The sequence below is a fragment of the Canis lupus genome, chromosome 18 (genome assembly GCF_048164855.1).
Source record: "Canis lupus baileyi chromosome 18, mCanLup2.hap1, whole genome shotgun sequence".
NCBI lineage: Eukaryota > Metazoa > Chordata > Mammalia > Carnivora > Canidae > Canis > Canis lupus.
The window spans coordinates 25,233,931-25,255,873 of record NC_132855.1 but is presented as its reverse complement, the minus strand read 5'-3'; the positions used below and the strand labels follow the sequence as shown (position 1 = coordinate 25,255,873).

General features: G+C 41.2%; 1 protein-coding gene across 6 annotated transcripts in view; it reads right to left on the bottom strand.

Annotated features, from left to right (window-relative positions):
* CDCA7L (cell division cycle associated 7 like) overlaps window positions 1-21,943 on the bottom strand; it is a 51,072-nt gene that overhangs the window by 14,964 nt on the left and 14,165 nt on the right. For 3 of the 6 annotated variants that reach the window (XM_072783811.1, XM_072783808.1, XM_072783807.1), the window contains exons 2-3: window positions 4,011-4,102; window positions 2,701-2,841 (exon numbers count right to left, since the gene is read on the bottom strand). In XM_072783811.1, the coding sequence (XP_072639912.1) occupies window positions 2,701-2,841; window positions 4,011-4,058 (189 nt within the window). In that variant the 5' untranslated portion in view covers window positions 4,059-4,102. The remainder of the gene's footprint in view (window positions 1-2,700; window positions 2,842-4,010; window positions 4,103-21,943) is intronic. The other 3 variants (XM_072783809.1, XM_072783812.1, XM_072783810.1) reach the window with 1 other exon arrangement.

Genomic DNA, 21,943 nt, shown 5'->3' with positions numbered 1-21,943 from the left:
TCTGCCTGTGTCTCTGCCTCTCTCTCTCAGTCTGTGTTTCTCATGAATAGATAAATAAAACCTTTAAAAAAAAAAAAAAAAAAGGAAAGGGAAGGAAAGAAAAGGAAAGAAAAGAAAATTCAGGAAAACTTCCAAGGAGCAGCAGCATTTGAACTGGATCCAAGCCGGGGTGGACTCTAGAAGAAACGAAGAGAAGACAGATAAGCAGAACAAAGAGCACAGACCAGCATATACACGGGCAAAACCAGTGCATGAGGAGGGTGTCCGTGAGGCTTCTGGTCCACCACGCTACAGGGGAGTTGAAGAAAAGAAGAGGCTGAAAAGCGATGCTCCCAGATTTCAAACATCCCGGCCACACGCTTCTCAGATGTGGGGGCTGAGACAAGTCCCTTCGCTGCTGCCCTGAGCCTGTGTCATCCCCTGTGAAACAGGGACAGTAACAACACCGACCCTGTCCCTGGGGAGGTGCCTGAACTCAGGGCGAGCTGAATGAAAAGCACACGGTCACAGGCCATCCGAGGCACGCTGCATCACACCTGGCAGTGGGGAGCAGGAAGGGGGGGGCTTGAATGCACAGAAGTAGCAGGGGTCAGAACAGCAAAAGCAGCTGCTTTGGTTTTAAGTTTTTGTTTTTTTAAGATTTTATTTATTTATTCATGAGAGACACAGAGAGAGAGGCAGAGACACAGAGGGAGAAGCAGGCTCCATGCAGAAAGCCCGACGCGGGACTCGATCCCGGGTCTCCAGGATCACACCCTGGGCTGAAGGCGGCGCTAAACCGCTGAGCCACCCGGCCTGCCCATTTACAAGGTTTTTTTTGTTTTTTTTTTTTTTTTGAGCACAGGTGACACACAGTGTTACATTAGTTTAAGGTGTACAACACAGTGATTCACCTTCTTGATAGTGTGCTCACCAGTGTAGCTACCTTCTGTCACCACACAACTCTGTTACAGTATCATCAACTACATTCCCTATGCTGTGCCTTCCAACACCCCCCGCCCCCCACAGTGACATACTTCCTGTGTAACTGGAAGCCTAGACCTCCCACTCACCTTCACACACTTCACCCGTCTCCCCACACCTCACCCATCTCTCCAACTCCTCCCTGCTAGCAACCATCAGTCTATTCTCTGTATTTATAGGTCTGATTCGGCTTTTTATCTATTTTATTTTTTAGATTCCACGTGAGTGAGATCATATGGTATTTGTCTTTCTCAGACTTACTTACTTCACTTAGCTTAACACCCTCTAGGTCCTTCCATGTTGCGGCAAATGGCAAAAACCTCATCCTTTTCATGGCTGCATTAATATTCCACTGAACACATATTTAGCATCTTCCTTATCCATTCTTCTATTGATGGACACTTAGGCTGCTTCCCTATCTAATCATCAGGAAAACGCCCATCAAAACCACAATGAGGTATCCCCTCACACCTGTCAGAATGGCTAAAATAAAAGACAACAAACAAGTGTTGGTGAGGATGTGGAGAGAAAGGAAGCCTCACATACCACTGGTGTAAACGCACACTGGTACAGCCACTGTGGAAAACAGTAGTAGGGAGGATCCTCAAAAAATTAAAAATAGAACTACCTTACGATCCAGGAATTTCACTAGCGAGTATTTACGCAAAGAAAACCAGAACACTAATTTGACACTTATGTTTATTCCAGCATTGTTTACAACAGCCAAGATATGGAAGCTGTTTTGTTTCTGGATGCCCACTGCACTGCTGGGCTCCAGGCTCAGCTCTTCACACACATGCTGCGCTGCTCAGAATGCCCCTCACGGCGGGTCCACGGGCTCTACTCTCCCTCACTGCCTGACCATGCTCAAATGGTTTCTGAGTAAGGCAAAGCTCACGGCCAGACCTTAGTGCTGTAACTAAGGTAAGGGCCGTGAGCATCAGGGGAGCTGCAGGAGGAGGCTGGAACACACAGGCAGCCAAGTGATCAAGCAGGCACTTACACTGTATCATAAAGTGCTTCTAGAACCTCCTACACTTGCCCAGTTGAAGCAAGGTGGGTTTAATTTACAGCCTCTTGAGAGAGGCTACGGTCCAGGGAGAATGAAGAATTTTGAGAGCCACAATGAATGCAGAAGAAAATGCTACAGAAAGCTAGCTATTTCGACTGGCCATACCACTGCTAAGGCATAATATAAACCTCCAGGAAACTAACTCTCAGAGAAACGTAATTTGTGTTTGCCAGAGATCAAAGTAATCCAAGAAAGAATAAGGCTCTCCCCGGCAATTCCAAGAGTAGGGTGTCAATAGAAACCCGCTACAGGAGCACAGGGACACGACTGTCTCGTGGTAACCACACGTTCCTGCACGGCACTGCGGTGTGGACGGTGGCTGTGCAGGACCACCTCTCCCCTCCCAGCCACATGGGAGCACTCTGAATACAGCCTGGACACAGGCTGCAAGCCCTGAGGTTACAAAGGAAATAGATCTGATCATGTGAGGCCCTCTTTATTTAAAAAAAAAAAAAAAAAAAATTTTATAGAAAGGGCTTAAACAGTAAAAGTGATCTAGGTACCCTCATTGGTTCTTAAAACATGAAGGCAAAACATTTATAAAATAAAGTGCTCGACAATTAACTGCTATCACCAATCTCAGACCATATTCAAATAAAAGAATATCTGAACCAAGATCCAGGCTTCCAGAAGACCGTGCCTTCCATGAAAGGAAGCATCTGTACCTGTTTCCCTGATTCCAGTGAGTCAAAACTATCACAGCTCTCCTCTGATGAGAGGGTTTCCATGGGAACATCATCTCGGAAACCGACAAACTCTTCATCATCACTGGGGGCGTTAAAGATGTCAGCCACTTCTTTAGGGATCTGTTTTGGATTCAAAAAAGAAGAAGGATAAGACCGAGGGCTGTTATAATCACTTAGGGAAATTTTCTAGAAAGGAGGAGGGATTAGCATCTACTAGCTCTATCAATCTACTAGGTCGCAGATCTGCCATGGTCACCAAGAAGACCCCAGTTACCCCGGAGCAAAATGTGCTTCAGCTGATCCCTCATGGCAACAAAAGAAGGTAGGGGAGGGAAAGATTAGACTGTTTTTCAAACTCTAGAGATATATCCTATCTTACAGAGAATGTCAAGGCCATATCTAGATGGAAACCCTATGTGATCTCTACACAAAAAATAAAGGAACAGTCATCATTTGTGAGAAAACAACTATTTTTCTCCTGCAGTGGATCTGTCTTTAAATGTCATCCATGTCGGGATCCCTGGGTGGCGCAGCGGTTTGGCGCCTGCCTTTGGCCCAGGGCACGATCCTGGAGACCCGGGATCGAATCCCACGTTGGGCTCCCGGTGCATGGAGCCTGCTTCTCCCTCTGCCTGTGTCTCTGCCTCTCTCTCTCTCTCTATCATAAATAAATAAAAATTAAAAAAAATAAAATCTTTAAATGTCATCCATGTCAAAATAAGATGATACTAATAAGCTCCTCTTTTCATTTCCACCTATTGCTCTTTGATTTTTTTGCTCTTTGTCATCTGCTGATTCAGACATGAAAACTCATACATTGAAATAAGTAGCTTTGTTGCTCCTTTTTTTCCTCTCAATCAAGTAGTTTCAAAATTAATTTCAAGAGAATGTAAACACTACTGTAGGCAAGTATTCCAAGAAGGAATGTTATCAGCGCTCTTAATCTAACAAGTATGTATGTATTAATTCAGAATTCATTTTCATATGCTGACTACCTATTTGTTCCCAACTCTCTATTTTGAACAAGTTCAAAACCATAGAAAGCGGGCAGCCCTGGTGGCGCAGCAGTTTAGTGCCGCCTGCAGCCTAGGGCATGATCCTAGAGACCCTGGATCAAGTCCCACGTTAGGCTCTCTGCATGGTGCCTGCTTCTCCCTCTGCCTGTGTCTCTGCCTCTCTCTCTCTCTCTCTCTCTCTGTGTGTGTCTCTATGAACAAATAAAAAATCTTAAAAAAAAAAAAAAACATGGAAAGCTGAAGGAATAGGACAACCATCTACATATTCTTTACCTGGAGTCCCCATGTGTCACCACCTTTGCTTTCTCTGTCAACAAACATTAAGTGGAACCATCAGCATTTGCTAGTATTTCACAGTTTTTGACCTAAAGAAATAGCCATTTATTTAGTACGAGCCAGCTTATTCCACCTATATTTAAATTGCAGACATCATACTAATTCACCCTCAAATACTTCAGCACACATCGCCTGAAAATAAAAACATTCCCCATTCCCCTTAGATCCGTAAAACTACAATCATACCTAAAATAATTCACATTAATTCAATAGTATCATTCAATACAAGCTCATATTTAAATGTCTACAACTGTCCCAAAATGTCTTCTTTAACTTTAAGGGGGCTAAAGGGACCCATTCAAGCAAAGATCATGCATTTTATTTTTTTATGACACTGTTTTTTGCTGCTTTTCGTAACACTGATATTACTTAAATAACCCAAGACTACTGCCTTGTTGAATGTCATACGTTCTGAGTTTATCTCATTGGTCACTGATATACTTTACTGAAATATTTTTGGCAACAATTCTATACAGATGACATGCACTTCTCAATGCAATGCATAAGGAGGCACAAAATAACAAGTTATCCCCTAGTAGTGTTTTTTAACGTAATTATGAAATTTTTCAAACATAATCCCAAGTAGGTAGAACAGCATAGTGAACACACACAGGGACCAGCTATCAAGCAGTCCTGCGCCCATGGCTAGTCTTGCTCCAGCTGTATCCCTATCCAACTGCCCTCCTTCCAAATTATTCTGAAGCAAGTGAAGATAATAGCATTTCACCCTGTATCATCAGGAAATACATAGTCTGTCTTCACAGTTCCGTCAACCTATTTTTTTTTAAACTCACGGTTTATTTGTATCATGATTTGAATAAGGTCCATACATTGATCAACAGAAAAGTCTTTCCTTATGGATCCTTTTTTTTTTTTTTTCCTTTGGCAACTTATTTTTTTAAAAAACTGGGTCCTTTCACTGTGAGGTTTGCGAGAGTCTGGAAGGTTGGGGTTTTTGTTTGTTTTTTGCAGCTGCAAGATGGTATTTAGTAGACTCCAACATCTCCTGGGATTTCCTGTGATTCGGTATTTAGAGTTACAGGCTGTCAGATTCAAGTTCACTTCTTTCTGGCAAGATGACTACTTCATAGGTAGTGCTGCATTCTTTACTCAGAAAGCACCTAATGTCTGGCCATCTCTGGTCTTCAGTGGTGATGCTCTCTGATCAAGTTACGGCAGGATGTGTCATATTTCTCCTTAGCAAAAAGACCTTTTCCTCTTTGTATTTAGTAAGAAATAAGTAGGGTGATAGTTGACCTTCTGGGATTATCTTTCCCTGGTTAATTGGTGATTAACCAATTCACTGAGTGGTTTCAGCATCCACTGATAGATAACTCTTATTTGAATCAATTACCACACATTAGCGATTGTACAATGGTCGTTTTCAAATTCTATTCGTTCTTCATGTATTAGCTGGCGTTCTTCTCCAACACAATATTCTCTCTTTTGCTGTCTCTCCCTCCCTCTGCTTCTCTCGCTCCCATGTAGATTTATGGAATTTTAATTTACCGTGCTATATAATCCATCACTGTCACTGTTCTTTCTGATGTTCAAATTGTTCTAACTTTGGCCATTGGGAGCTCCTTCATGCCAGCTGCTATGTTCTTTTGACACAACCCTAACGGTCTTTGGGCACCTCTTTGCTTTCCAGCACAAGTGTACCAAGCTAGCCTTATACTTTACCTGCCCCAGACCAAAGCACTCAGGCATTTAGAAATCAGAAGTGAGAACTCATACGCTCTTTGCTAGCTAAGTATCATTGCTTCTAGGCTTTTGGACAGAGTAAGGACATCGGAATGTCTCAAGTCACACGTCTATAGTAACACCTTGAATTCAAATCCAACACAGCAGGAGTCTTCCTTACCTCCCTCAATTTCACATTATTTCCCTTCCCCACGATGAAAATTCCTACCCTCGGTATTTCTCATACATTCACCTATTTGCTTTACTACAATACACACAAAAAAGTTTCAAACTTACACCATCAACACCACTACCAACGATAACCATCAACAGTAAATCATTGTTCTTGGGGATGCAAATGTACTTTATCTGTACTTCTCATTCATCATGGGAATATTAAAGAGACGTCCTCAAGGATTGAGATTTTAATAAAACAATTTTTACTGCTATAAGGCTTTCTTTTTTGGGGGGAGGGTGGAGGAGGGAAGGGAAGGGGAGAGGGAGAGAGAGAATCTTAAGCAAGTTGATCCTACGACCCTGAGGATCATGATCTGGGCCAAAATCAAGAGTTGGATGCTTAACTGATTGAGCCACCCAGGTGCCCAAATGCTACAAGACATTCTTATGTGAAACTGGCACTTAGAATTATTATAATAACTTTGTCTCTGGGGAACCCCGAGGTTGCACAGACCACACTGTGTTGCACTAGCATATACAGAGTTGTGCATTCAAAAGTTACTTCAATTCTTTGAATTCTTTTTTTCTGTGCATTGACTTAATTTTACAGTTAGGTTCATTTAAGAAATTACTAATCTCTAATCTTATTTTTACCACGATTTTAATGTTTTTTTTTTTTATGTTTCTTGTTTAAAAAATGATTAGAAAGTCAATGGCTCAAACAAAGGAAGTTTAACATTTGGTTTATACAGAGCACGAATCCAGAAACTGAATATGCCAAGTTTAATAGTGTCAGAGGATTAATTACAAACGCTTTCACACCATCTAATGAAATTACTTCTTGGGACAAACAGGCCAACATCGAAGTAAAATTCCAGTAAAAACAATAAAAAAAAAAAAAAAAAAAAAAAACTGCCACATTTATGCTAAGAAACTCTAACAAAGCCTGAAATGACTCTTGGGAGGAAAAGTAAAACTTTTCATAAGGAGGTAGGTACATTTTTTTTTTTTTAAGATTTTATTTATTTATCCATGAGAGACACAGAGAGAGGCAGAGACACAGGCAGAGGGAGAGGCAGGCTCCCGGAGGGGAGCCCGACAGGTCTCAATCCCAGAACCCAGGATCACACCCTGAGCAAGGCAGATGCTCAACCACTGAGCCACCCAGGCGTCCCCATAAGGAGGTACATTTAAAAGGTATTTGGCACCCCTTATCTTTTCGAAGATACTTTTTGTTGTTTCTTCATGAAACCAATAGGTCAAGAGAGCGCTTGTAAGGAGAGAAACATACTAATACTTACCAAAGTGTAAGTGTGTTACATTTTACGTAACCCACCCTTTCAGTCCCTGAAGTGGAGTCGGGGAGGGCCGTGATTGGTTTCGGCTGTCTTCGTTTGATTTCTCACCGTTCTAAGAGTCAGAAAGCTCCACTGGCCCAAAAGCTTGTTTTTAACTAGAAAGTTAAAGGAGGAGGGGCAGACCCTGTCATGATTTAATGGAAGCACCTGGAAGGAATGGAGAGGCTGGCAACATGAATACAGTGCTTCGGCGGCAACTGCATCAGCCTGGGCACAGCTGCAGCTCGCCGGGCTGTGAATCCTGTGTCCCACCCTCCCCATTCCTCCCTGATCATCTAGGACTTCGGCGTTTGCTCCAGAGGTGCCACAGGGGGGCTGTAATTACCAATTAGGAACAAAAGGAAAAAAAAAAAAAACATTTTCAAAAAAGCAAAAACCACTATGCATTCTTGGGGCATGCAGGGCTCTGCTTCTTGCTGCCTCACTTCAAACGGCTTTAAGAGAAGAGTTTCAGTCACAAGCTCCAGGATTTAGCAAAAATTTCGGTAAGATGTTCAAGTGTCTTCAATGCAAGACACTGTTTAACAGACTTGACGAAGATATCAGGATTTCTATGCAAGGCACCTGCTAAAAGATTCACAGGGACACCCTTCTAATGTGTGTGACCAGTTCAGCAATATAACATATTAGGCCCAAGGATTTGTACTTCTCTGTGCACATCACCAGTGACTCACTGGGTAGTTGCATCGTACAATGAGTGCAACAGACTTCTTCCTCCAAAGCTTATGTTCCATTTGATTGTGTCACAAAATACTACTAATAATAATGGTAATAATTAAAGTAACTGGAAAGAAAATATTAAAAACTGCCAACCAGTACATTTTTTTAATATAAATTTTTACTTATTTATGATAGTCACACAGAGAGAGGGAGTGAGAGGCAGAGACACAGGCAGAGGGAGAAGCAGGCTCCATGCACCGGGAGCCCCACGTGGGATTCGATCCCAGGTCTCCAGGATCACATCCTGGGCCAAAGGCAGGCACCAAACCGCTGCGCCACCCAGGGATCCCCCAACCAGTACATTTATATATAACTAGTCAAACTTGCACAGTAAGAAAACTGCAATCTAGCTAACCAAAAAGAAATCAAGGAAATTCCCTTCTAAAAGTGAAAAGACTGTTTAATGGATTTATAATTTTTTAAAGGACACACATAAGGACACACATTTATTCTATTCCTTTCATATGCACTCGTTACATCTGCCCACTCTGTCCTTGCAGGGATAATAATGCATCACCAAGAGTCAACTGGGGACCAGGAGTCAAATCCCCTACAAGAACACAGGAACTAGGATGGAGTCCCCAGCGCCTAAGACAGGGCCTGGCCAAGAGCAGGTCATCAGTAACCCATGCTGGAGTGCTGGAGGTATCACATGCATCTGCCCTTGCAGTCAGTTTCCTAGGGAAGGTGTATAGGATGAAAAGGTGCACTCTATACCACCCCTATCCAAGAGGAACTAAAGATTCTCACCCAGACCATCTACCTACAAAGTAGTCACATACACAGCTCCTCCTCCAGAAAGGACGACAGATTTCACTTATAGGCCCTTTATAAACATTACCTCAGAGTTCAGCTTGGGAACAAAGAATGCAAGCCCAACAGGGTTTGGGGCTAAACAGAAGGATGACACGGCAGCAGCTCAGGATAAGACACATAAGACACCATGGGACAGGGCTCACTGATGAACTCAAGCACGAGTCCAGAAGGGTTGGCCACCGTCCACCCCAGTAGACTGCTGCCATGCAGGAACGGGGATCCAGTGTGCCCCACCTTCAGCCTTCCCAGAGAAGCCAGGAATCTTGGTCTTGGTGAGAAATCTCCCAGCTGTAAAACGTCAGCTTTTAATAATTTAAGAACCAAACACCTACGGGCTTGGATCTCACACTCATTCAGGGAAAGCGTGCATCAGAACTCACGGTGCTTTGTAGAACAGCAAGGAAATTTGAAATGCAAAATTTCAAATATTACCAACAGTGTATCTACTAGTGTCTGGAACTAATAGTAGTGGACACTGAAGTTCTAAGAAAACTAAGTAAGAAGAAAGACTTCAAATTAAAGATAGCCCAGCCACCCTCTTTCTCTACAACAAGGTGGGACAGCAGTTTGGCAGGGGCAGAGGCCTTGTGGACACAGAGACCCTGATGGACAAGAGGGTGATGACCCTCGAGGTTGAGCCCCGTGAGACCACTGAGAATGTCAAAGCCAAAATCTAAGACAAGAGGGGCAGCCCATCTGACCAGCAGCATCTGATTTTTGCAGGTGAACAGCTGGAGGATGCCTGCACCCTCTCAGACTACAGTATCCAGAAAGAGTCCAGCCTGCACCTGGTGCTGTGCCTGCAGGGTGGCACCATTGAGCCCTCCCTCCACCCGCCGGCCAAAGACACAAGTGCAACCAGATGATCCCCCGCCAGCATTCTGCTCACGTGCATACCTGCGCCCCAAGAAGTTTCAAATAAGGCCCCTCCCCTGGCTCTTCCCTTGCCCCAAAGCCCTGGCACCTCAATAATGTTTCCCTTTCACCAACTGGAGCTGACAAATCAGTTAACTCATTTAAAAATTGCCCTTCCCTTATTCCCAGCAGCACTGTTTAGAAGAGCCACAAAGCGGAGGCAACCCAAGCACCCATCAATGCATAAATGGACAAACAAAATTCATATACACGTGGAATTAAGTATTAGCCTTCGGAAGGAAATTCTAAAAATATTGAATCATGAAACTAATATGTTTTAGGTTTTAAATATATTATATCTCCAAAAATTTTTTTAGAAGAACAAACAAAAAAACTAGTCCGAATCAAGTCTGTCGGGGGAAGAGCCTGGGACTCTGCATCTTTAGCCAAGTCTTTTGGTGACAGACACTAGTTTGCCAAACACACGCTCAGAGGAGAAAGGATCAGGCCCATTTTCTGCTTCTGTCCTGTGGGGTGTGGCTTTTCCTACTTCACGCTAGCTATTAACGTGCATATCTTACCCTCCTTAACGGACAGTTAATGGACAGCATCTCTCCATTTCTCTGGCATCTTTCTCACCATATCACTCCCTCCCACAACAAGAACAGAGTCTTGAGTACTCAGAGGTATTTAATTGATATTTGATTAATTGATGAGCAGCATTAAGTCAAAAAAGAAAAAAAAGGACAGCCTATCACATGCTATAACAGGAATGAATCTTGAGGGCGTTATGCTAAGTGAAATAAGCCAGTCACAAAAAGACAAATATTATGATTCTGCTCATGTGAGATACCTCAAAGTCACAGACACAGGAAGTAGAAGGGTGGCTGCCAGGGATGGGGGAGAGGAGTGGTTGTTTAATGGGTACAGACCCTTCTGGCCAACCCTTCTGGACTCGTGCTTGAGTTCATCAGAACGTTTTACAAAGTGAAAACGTTCTGGAGATTGCTTGCCTAACAATTTATGGTTGACAACAATTTAAACAATTTAAATGTGTTTAACACTACCTAAAAATTATTAAGAGGAAAAATTTTATGTGGACCTTACCACGACCTTTAAAAGTTTAACAAAAAAGAGGGGAATCCCTGGGTGGCTCAGTGGTTAGCACCCTCCTTTGGCCCAGGGCGCGATCCTGGAGTCCCGGGATCGATTCCCGAGTCGGGCTTCCGGCATGGAGCCTGCTTCTCCCTCCTCCTGTGTCTCTGCCTCTCTATGTCTATCATGAATGAATGAATGAATGAATGAATGAATAAATAAATAAATCTAAAAAAAAATTAACAAAAAAGACCAACTTTAGGAGGCAATTAAAAATGGAGGGAAAGGCCTTTTCTAAGTTTTATTTAAATTCAAATTAGTGAATACATAGTGCATTATTAGTTTCAGGGGTAGAATTTAGTGATTCATCAGTTGCATATAACACTCAGTGCTCATTACATCAAAGGCCCTCCTTAATGCCTATCACCCAGTTACCCTATCTCCCCCACCCACCTCCCTTCCAGCAACCCTCAATTTGTTCCCTATAGTTCCCTATAGTTGAGGGTCTCTTACGATTTATCTCCCCCTCTGTTTTTGTCTTATTTTATTCTTCCTTCCCTTCCCCTATGTTCATCTGTTTTGTTTCTCAAATTCCACATGATTGTGGAATCATACAGTATCTGTCATTCTCAAACTTACTTCCCTTAACAGAATACCCTCTAGCTTCATTCATGTCATTCCAAGTGGCAAGACTTCCTTTTGATGGTTGAGTAGTATTCTAGTGTGTGTGTGTATACATACACATCACACATCATCTTTATCCATTCGTTTGTCAATGGACATCTGGACTCTTACCATATTTGGGCACTGCTGCTATAAACACGTGGGATTTACTCCTGGGTTGCAGGGGTGGTTCAACATCTACAAATCAATCAATGTGATATACCACATTAAAAAAAAAAAAAAAGGATAAGAATCCTATGATCAGGACACAGACACCTGGGTGGCTCAGTAGTTGAGCATCTGCCTTTGGCTCAGCTTGTGATCCTGGGGCCCAGGGATCCAGTCCCGCATCAGGCTCCCCACAGGAAGCCTGCTTTTCCCTCTATGTCTCTGCCTCTCTATATGAGTCTCTCATGAATAAATAAAATCATTAAAAAAAAAGAAGAACCGTATGATCTTCCCAACAGATGCAGAAAAAGCATTTGACAAAGTACAGCATCCTTTCTTAATCAAAACCCTCCATAATGTGGGGATAGAGGGACATTCCTCAACATCATAAAGGCCATATACAAAAGACCCATCAATCTAATATCACCCTCAAAGAGGGGAAAAACTGAGAGCGTTCTCCTTAAGGTGAGGAACACAGCAGGGATGTGCACTCTCACCACTGTTGTTCAGCATCGTATTGAAGTCCTAGCCTCAGCAATCAGACAACAAAAATAAAAGGCATCCAAATCGGCAAAGTAGTCAAACTTTCCACAGATGACATGATACTCTACATAGAAAACCCAAAAGACTCCATCAAAAAATTGCTAGAAATGATACAGGAATTCAGCAAAATCACAAGATATAAAAGTCTGGTGTACTTCTATACACTAACGATGAAAATCTTCCCTCCTTAAATGAACACAATCTTTTCCCAAACTCACAGAGCAAGTCTAGATTTCCATCCACTTCTTATGCTCCCAGCACTTCAAGGGCACATGGTTTAAGGACCCAACCCTTCACTGTAAGGCAGGTTCAGAAACATCACCTCATGAGTCCAGTATTCAGCCTCCATGACTGGCAGCATCACACCTTGAACCCATGAATCTGGGCTTCTAAGCCCAGAAGTTAAATGAAAGCCTGGGAGACAGAGCTGTCTGCAGAACCACCCTGGGTTTAAAATCCAGTTTTGTTCTATCCCAACTAAACTATACTAATAAAAATCAACCCTGCCAAATTGCTGCTTGCTTCTTACTTAGTTTGTGCCCTTCTAGCACTTCTTGAGAAACACAGAGCAGTGCTCTGGGACACTTCGTATCACTTTAACTACCTCAGCCTAACCCTCAATTAAAATTCAATTAAAAAAAAAAAGCCATAAAAAGATGCCTCAAACCGCCAGCTGCTTTTCAATCAAGTATTTACCTTTGAAAACAAATTAGTGTATCATTAATTTAAAATTTCGTATTTTAAAATTAAACATAATTTTTTTAATTAGGGCTTTTCTACATCTCAGTGATATATAAATGTATTCTTCCTAGATTAAGAAATACCGCCTCCTAGCTGGAAGGCACATATTTATCATTAACTAGTTTTTAAAGGAAAGAAACTGCGACTCTTTTTTAAAGCCAACTGATTCCAGAGCTGATTTTGATAAAGCTTCAGGAAAGGTTTCTTATCCCAGAAACATTGTATATATTTCAACCAGAAACAAATTTCCATTCGTAGCCTTAAGGAACAGCACAAAAGAAATCTGTGCACACTTTTGCATTTTCCTTATTAAGTGTTTTGAAAGCAATTTTGATAGCAAGGAAAGTAGAATTTGCCGGGTGTACTATCTTGCATCTGTGAAAGAACCTTTTACACAGAAGAAAGCATTCCTTCAACCCTCCACAAATAGGTTTGTTTTGCATCATTTTCTATCACAAACACTGTCATTTCTTTAAATTTCTTACAATTAAATTGTTCCGTAAGACACAGACATACCTTGCATCATTTACAAAAACTAATTCAAAATAGAGGAGACTTAAATATAAAAAATCTAAAACTTCTGGAAGAAACAGGAGGAAATCTTTGTGACCTTAGGTTAGAAATCTTTGATACAACACCAGAAGCAGAACCTTTTTTAAAAATGTATAAATTAAGACAATCAAAATTTAAAATTCCGCTCTTCAAAAAACGCTTTAAAAAGAATGACAAGGGGGCAGCCCCGGTGGCTTAGCAGTTTAGCGCCTTCAGCTAGGGGTGTGATCCCAGGAACCCGGGGTCAAGTCCCAAGTTGGGCTCCTAACGTGGAGCCTGCTTCTCCCTCTGCCCTTCTCCCTCTTCTCCCCTGTGTCTCTGCCTGTCTGTGTGTGTGTGTCTCTCTCATTAATAAATAAATAAAAATAAAAAAGAAAAAGAAAAAAATAAATAAAAATAAAAATAAAAAATAAAAAGAATGACAAGGGGAAAAAAAAAACAGAAAGGGAGAAAACACCTACAAACCATACACCAAATAAAGGACCTGTACCCAAAATATATAAAGAACCCTCAAAACTCAATAATAAAAACTACCCAATTTAAACAGGGACAAAACATGTGAGCAGACACTTTACCAAAGGTACAGGAATGGCAGATAAGCACAGGAAAAGATGTGGGACATCCACAGCCAATAGGGAAATGCAAATTAAAACTATGATGACGGATCCCTGGGTGGCACAGTGGTTTAGCGCCTGCCTTTGGCCCAGGGCGCGATCCTGGAGACCCGGGATCAAATCCCACATTGGGCTCCCGGTGCATGGAGCCTGCTTCTCCCTCTGCCTGTGTCTCTGCCTCTCTCTCTCTCTCTCTCTCTCTCTCTCTCTCTGTGACTATCATAAATTAAAAAAAAAAAAAAAAAAAAACTATGATGAGATACGATTATCTACCTATCAGAATTGCTTAGGAAAACATGACAATACCAAGTACTGACTGAAAGGATTTGGACCAACTAGCACTCTCAAAAATGGGTGGTGGAAACGCAAAAAAACAGTAGGGCCACTTTGGAAAACAAGGTGGCAGCTTCTCATATCATCACATATACTCTTACCCCATGATCCAGCAATCCCTCTCCTAGGTGTTTACCCAAATGAAATAAAAACTTATGTTTACAAAAAACTTGTTATCAGCAATTTTATTCCCAACAAACCAAACCAGCTAGGGCATGGATAAACAAAACACGGTCCATCCATTCCACAGACTACTGCTAGCAATAAAAAAGAATGAAGTATCGATAGACACAATACCACAGATAAATCTCAAATGCATTAGGCCTAGTAAGAAAGGCTACATATTGTCTGATTCCACTTATGTGACATTTTGGAAAAGGCAAAATGAGAGGAGAGAGAACACACATCAATGGCTGTCTGACGCTAGAGGTCAGAGGGAATTTTTTTTGAGAAGAGATAAAATCAATTGTGATAGTGACTACACAAAAAGCTCATAGGACTGAACACTGAAAAAGATGAATTTTACTGTACATGAAAAGAAAGAAAAAAGAAAACGATGCAGGAACAGTGGAACATAAAGATTGCCTAGAAATGGATCCTAGCACATATAATTAAAATTTGATAGGAAAACGCCACAAATCAATGAGAAAGAGATGATGTCATCATATCAATAAATGATGCTGGCAAAACTGCCTATTTGAGGTAAATAAAAACAGTCCATTTTGCTTCTCTCCTGATACGACAAATCAGAAGATCAAAGAGTTAAAAAAAAAATAAACCACAAAGGAGAATATAATTCATGTGAATATGCAGCTGGCCCCTGCAGGAGGAAGACTTTAAGCACCAACATAAAGGAGATTAAAATGGGAAAAAGTAGTATCATGGATCAGTTTTAAAGTCCTTAAAAGAAAAAAATTTAGGGGTACCTGGGTGACTCACTTGGTTAAGTGTCTGCCTTCGGCTCAGATCATGATCCCGGGTCCTGGGATAGAGCCCCACATTGGGCTTCTGGCCTGGCAGGAAGCCTGCTTCTCCCTCTCCCTCTTCCCCTGCTCATGCGGTCTCTCAAATAAATAAATAAAATAAAATCTTAAAAAAAAAATTTTAGAAAGAAACAAAAGTTGGAGAAAAGATCTGCCACAAATAGACAAATTGTTACTGAAAAGCTCATACAAAATGAAATGTTCCAAGAGTCAGATAAAATAGGTAAAATAAATTTAACTAAAAAGGAAACACAGAAAAGGCTTAAAACATATTTTAAATCTTCAATCTCTCTAAGTAATGAAAGCAAGAGAAATTAAGACAAGTTTCCTTCTCAACTAGCAATTCAGCAATACATTGGCAGTGGAGGGCCCACTTGATGACAGGGAGGATGTGACAAGACAAGCTCTCTTACACAGAACTGGTGTGAGGACAGACAGGCCTGAGGTTTCCAAACAAAAGCGTACTCATGTACATCTACAACAGGGTAGTTTTTAAAGCATATACAGTGAGGGCAGTCCTAGTGGCCCAGCGGTTTAGTGCCGCCTTTGGCCCGGGGTGTGATCCTGGAGACCCGGGATCGAGTCCCACGTCACGTCGGGCTCCCTGCGTGGAGCCTGCTTCTCCCTCTGCCTGTGTCTCTGCCTCTCTCTCTGTCTCTCATGAATAAATAAAATCTTTAAAAAAAAAAAAAAAAAAAAAGGTATATTCAGTGAGATTTAAAAACTTCCAGAAAATACAGCTCAACTCAGGGTGATGGAGTACATCAACTATTTATTAATAGCTATGAGGATCATAAGTCAAGGATTACCAAAGTATGACGAGCTCTCATCCATCGTTGGAGCACTTCCCCTCAAAAAGGAACAAACCTTAGCCTACTTACTCAAGGGCACACAGCTCATTCGTACCCCTACAAATGACATTCTAGGCAAATGCTATCTTTCAATAAAATAATTACCTATTAATTAGTATTTAATTCAATCAAAAAGCCTAAACTTACTATGAGGCCAAAAGAATGAGCAACAAAAGAAAAAGACATCTTAAACTGGACCTCATCAGAACTAAAAATATCTCTCTTCAAAGAACATTGTCAAGAAAGTGAAAGGCAACCTATTGAATGGGAAAAATAACAAAACATGTAAGTGATAAGGATCCAGCATTTAGCATATATAAAGATCTACAATGTCACTATAAAAATCAGCCAATCAAAAATGTATGAAGGACTTGATATATATCTCTTCCCTCATCCCACCCCCCAAAAATACACACACACACACACAAATGGACAATAAATATATGAAAAGATGTTCAACATCATTAGTCATTAGGGAAATGCAAATAAAAAAAAATACAAGATACCACTTCACATCCTCTAGGGTCCAAAAATCATAGGGAAAAAGTGTTGGAGAAGATGTACTCTTGTGCATCTCATATACGTGAAGCCAGAACACTTGTATATAGTTAGTAAGAACGTAATCGGTTTAACCACTATGGAAAACACTTTGGTGGTTCTTCAAAAAGTCAAACACAGGGGGATCCCTGGGTGGCTCAGCGGTTTAGCGCCTGCCTTTGGCCGGGGGCGTGATCCTGGAGACCCGGGATCAAGTCCCACATTGGGCTCCCTGCATGGAGCCTGCTTCTCCCTCTGCCTATGTCTCTGCCTTTCTATCTCTCATGAATAAATAAATAAAATATTTAAAAAAAAAAAAAGTCAAACACAGAATTCCTATCTGACCCAGCAATTTCACTCTCAGGTATATAATTCAAAGAACTGCAAAAAAGTATTTCAGATATGTGTGCATGTTAATAGCAGTACTATTTATAACACCCAAAAGGTCCATCACAAATGAATAAGAAATTGTAGTATATACAATATATAATGGGATATTATTCAGGTATAAAAAGAATGAAGTATCGATCCACACTACGATGTAGGCAAACCTGCAAAGCATTATACTAAATAAGACACAAAAGGCCCCATGATTTGTTCATTTTAAAATGGTTAATTTGTGGGGAGTCTGGGTGGTTGAGTGGGTTAAGCATCTGCCTTCAGGTCAGGTCATGATTCTCAGGGTCCTGGCATCGTGTCCCGCGTCAGGCTCCCTGCTTCACAAAGAGTCTGCTTCTCCCTCTCCCTCTGCCCCTACCCCTCCTCGCCTCCCCCCCCCCAATAAATAAAATCCTTTAAAAACAGTTAATTTGACATGATGTGAATTTCACCTAAATTTTTTTTAAACCTAAACTCATTAAAGACTTACTATTCTACTATTCAAATTTGTCTAAAATTGTGTAAAAGTAGCCAAGTGGTTTACTAAACACTGAAAATCATATTTAGAATGTAGAATACAGCTCCACATCAGGGCCGCAACTGGCCACACAGTGAAGCGCTTCCCAGAGCTCCCTCTACAGGCCCGTGTCTGCATAGCAGCAGAAGAGTCTCCTGAATTAGACCTCTACCCTTCCACATACACCCCAGTCCTCACTGGCCTATCACACTGAAAAGTAAAACCCTACATTCCCACCATGGCTTTCTCCGGGGCCTCATTCCTTTCCACTATGCCTACTCAATGGCCTCCAGTCCCTACAACGCCTTTGCTCTTTTTTTTTCCCCCCGAGAGGGAAAGGGAAGAGAATCACCAGCCGACACCCCATGGGGTGTGTTCCCACAACCCAGAGATCATGACCTATGCAGAAATCATGAATCGGATGTTCAACCAACTGAGTCACCCAAGCACCCTCCCTTTGCTATTTCTTGAAAGGACCATGCACACTCCTGCCTCAGGCCTTTGCCCACTCTGTTCAGGTCTCCCTGCACCAGTCTCTTCTCCTCAGCAAGCCTTGTCTATCCTAACACACTACCCAAAAATAACTACCTTTCCTTCCCTTTACCCTACTTTCTCAGTCCATTTATTATTATCTGACATTATATAACTTAAATTTACTCATTCATTGTCTGCCTCTCCCACAAATTAAGCCATGAGGACAGGGGCTTGGGTTTGTTCCTCACTGTGTCAGAGCCTAAAACAGTGGACAGCATAGAGCAGAACTCAAGTATCTGTTGAATAAAGTATATTTACCCAGTGGATTAAAAAAAAGTATGATCATAAATAGGCATTAATGCAACAGAAATGAATTATAAGGTTACACCTAAGATAATTAATAGCAATGATTTCTGGAGAAGGAGATTATGAATGTCAGCAGAGTAGTAAAGAGGTGCGCTGCTGTTGTTTTTAAGTCAGACTGCCTTGTTTGCATTCATGGCTCAGTGAAGAAGTTGAGTGACCAAGGCCCAGTTTCCTCATTTGCAAATGTAAGGAGTAGTTTTTATGTAATTACTTTGATAACTAAATAAGATAATATATGTAAAATGTTCAATAGAATACCTAGTATACAATAAACAATTTATTTTCTTAATAACTGTTGGCTTTAATTTTTCTCTGTATCTTAAAAGCTTTAGAAAATTTATCCAAATAGCAAACAGGGAGTGACATCATCAAAACGGTGAACTAGAAAGCTCCAAGCTTTCATTCCCACAAGGAGACAAACAACAACAAACTGGCTAAATTAATCTTATAGGAACTCTGGAAAATGATAAAAGGTCTACGGCAACCAAGAAAATGTCCGATCAGGAAAAAGTCACTTTCAAAATGGTAAGAAATTATGTAGCATTTTCATTTGCTTTTGCTGGTCCCCCTCCACGGTGGAGGATGATCCAGAGGATGCTGCAGCCCATTTCCCAGGTTCCTTGAAGTAGAGAGACCCAAGCGGACACTGACTGCAACATTCAAACCAAGTGGGGACCTCCTGAAGGGAATGGTCCTCCCTCACCTAACTCAGCTCCAAAACAAGAAGCTCCAGCCATTGCTCACAAAAGTTGCAGGGGACTACAGACTGACAAAAGGCTGAGGCTAGAGTTGAGTTGACAAATGAAGAAATACAAGGGACCACCCAAAGCCCCAAGAGAAGCATGGGGAAGACTCTTTGGGAGGGGCACCTGGGTGGCTCAATAGTTGAGCTTCTGCCTTTGGCTAAGGGTGTGATCCCAGGGTCCTGGGATCGAGTCCCACATGAGGCTCCCGATAGGGAGCCTGCTTCTCCCTCTGCCTATGTTTCTGCCTCTCTTTGTGTCTCTTATGAATAAATAAATTCTTAAAAAAAAAAAAAAAAAAAGACTCCTTGGGAAACCAAGGCATTCAAAGCAGCTGTGTACATCTGGAAAGTAAGAAAACCTCACACCAGGCCGGGCACATGCTCAGCAAAGATCTGACAAGACTTTAAGTTTCCAAGCTCACAGCATACCCAGCTAATCAATGAATGACTTTCCCAGCACAGAGCCAGTCTGCAAAGACTAGAAGAGGTGGCTATTTCCTCAAACACCCACTTTTCAACAAAGGATCAAAGACATGCAAAGAAATAAAGACAACTGCCTTAACTATGCTCAAAGAACAAAAGGAAAACACACACACACACACACACACGCACGCGCGCACACACACACAAATCAGGAAAATGATATACAGTTAGCCCCTGAACCCTTGGGTTAGGGGCACTGACCCCCCCCCCCATACAGTTGAAAATCCACATGTAACTTTTGACTCCCCCAAAATTTAATAGTCTATTGCTGACTAGAAGCCTTGACAAGAACACAAACAGTCCATTAACATGGTTTGTGTGTTATACATTGTATTCTCTCAATAAACTAGAGAAAAGAAAATGTTAAGAAAGTCATAAGGACCATATATTTATAATACTGTATTGTAAACAAATCCATGCATAGTGGACCCACACAGTCCCAATCTGTGTCATTCAGGGTCAACTGGATAAGCAAAATGATACTGACAAGGAGAACTTATTAAAATGAACAGGAATTCTGGAGGTTAAAAAATACAATACCCAAACAGAAAATGTCATTAGAGAAGTTCAAAATCAAATTGAGGAGACAGAACAAAGAATCAGAGCGATTATTTGACAAAATAACGACTGAAAACTCCGGAATTTTGACGGAAAACTTGAAGCTTAATAAACCAAGGAGGATAAACCCGAGACCCACACTGAGACACACTTTAACTAAACCAGTGAAAGACAAAGAGAATATTGAAAGCAGCCAGAAATAAGCAACTCATCACACACAAGAAATTCTCAAAAGGACTGTCAGCCGATTGCTCAGCAGAAACCTTGGAGGCCAGAAGGCAATGGAATGATAGATTTAAAGCACCAAAAGAAAAAACTGTCAACCAAGAACTCTCTATCTGGCAAACCTGTCCTTCAAAAATGAGAAAAATGAAAACATTATCAGGGGATCCCTGGTGGCTCAGCAGTTTAACGCCTGCCTTTGGCCCAGGGCGTGATCCTGGAGTTCTGGGATCGAGCCCTGCATCGGGCTCCCGGCATGGAGCCTGCTTCTCCCTCTGCCTGTGTGTCTCTCTCTTTCTACACCTATCATGAATAAATAGATAAATAATCTTTAAAAAAACAAAAAAAAAAGAAAAGAAAAAGAAAACATTATCAGATAAACAAAAGCTGAGAAAGTTCATTAGTACCAGACTGCCTAACAAGAAATCCTAAAGGGAGTCCTTCAAGATGAAATGAAAGGGCACTAGAGAGTAGCAAAGCCATATGAAATATAGAGTTTTTAAGTAAAATATAAACACTGGTATTAACGTAAATTTGGTCTGTAATTTTAGTTTTTATTTTTCTGCAATGTAAAAATGCACCGATGAATCTATATTTTGTGGTGTATGATACATAAAGATGTAACTGGTGATACTGATAAGAAAAAGAGGGGCAGAGCTGTATAGCAGCAGAGTTTTTGTATGCCTCTGACAAACTGGTATCATTCAAATCAGATTACTTCAATTGTAGAATGTTATATGTGACACTCTATGCTGACCAGAGGGAAAAAATCTATAGAATACACAGAAAATGAGAAGGGTATCAAAACATGCCATTTATCAACAAAACATAAAAATAGGCAGTAATGGAGGAAACGAGGGTCAAAAAAGCTATAAGAAGAATACAGAAAACAAAAACAAAAAACTGACAAAAATTCCCTAACAGTAACCACTTTAAATGCAAACGATCAGACTCTACAATCAAAAGACAAATAAATAAAATGGAATCCAACTATACACTGTCTACAAAAGACCCACTTCATACCTAAAAAGATATTTAGGTTGAAAAGTGAAAGGACGAAAAGATACACAAATGTAAATAGAAACCCAAAAAGAGATATAATGACTATACTACTATTACAAAGAGTAAACATTAAGTAAAAAAATATTACAAGGACATTGCATATGGATAAAAGGGCCAATTCACCAAGAAGCCATAACAATTAAAAATATGCATGCATAAAAATTCAAAGCTCTAAAACACATGAAGCAAATGCTGACAGAAATGAAAGGAGAGGGGATGCCTGGGTGGTTCAGCAGTTGAGCGCCTGCCTTTGGCCCAGGACATGATCCTGGAGTCCTAGGATTGGGTCCCACATCAGGCTCCCTGCATGGAGCCTGCTTCTCCCTCTGCCTGTGTCTCTGTCTCTCTCTCTCTCTCTCTCTCCTGAATAAATAAA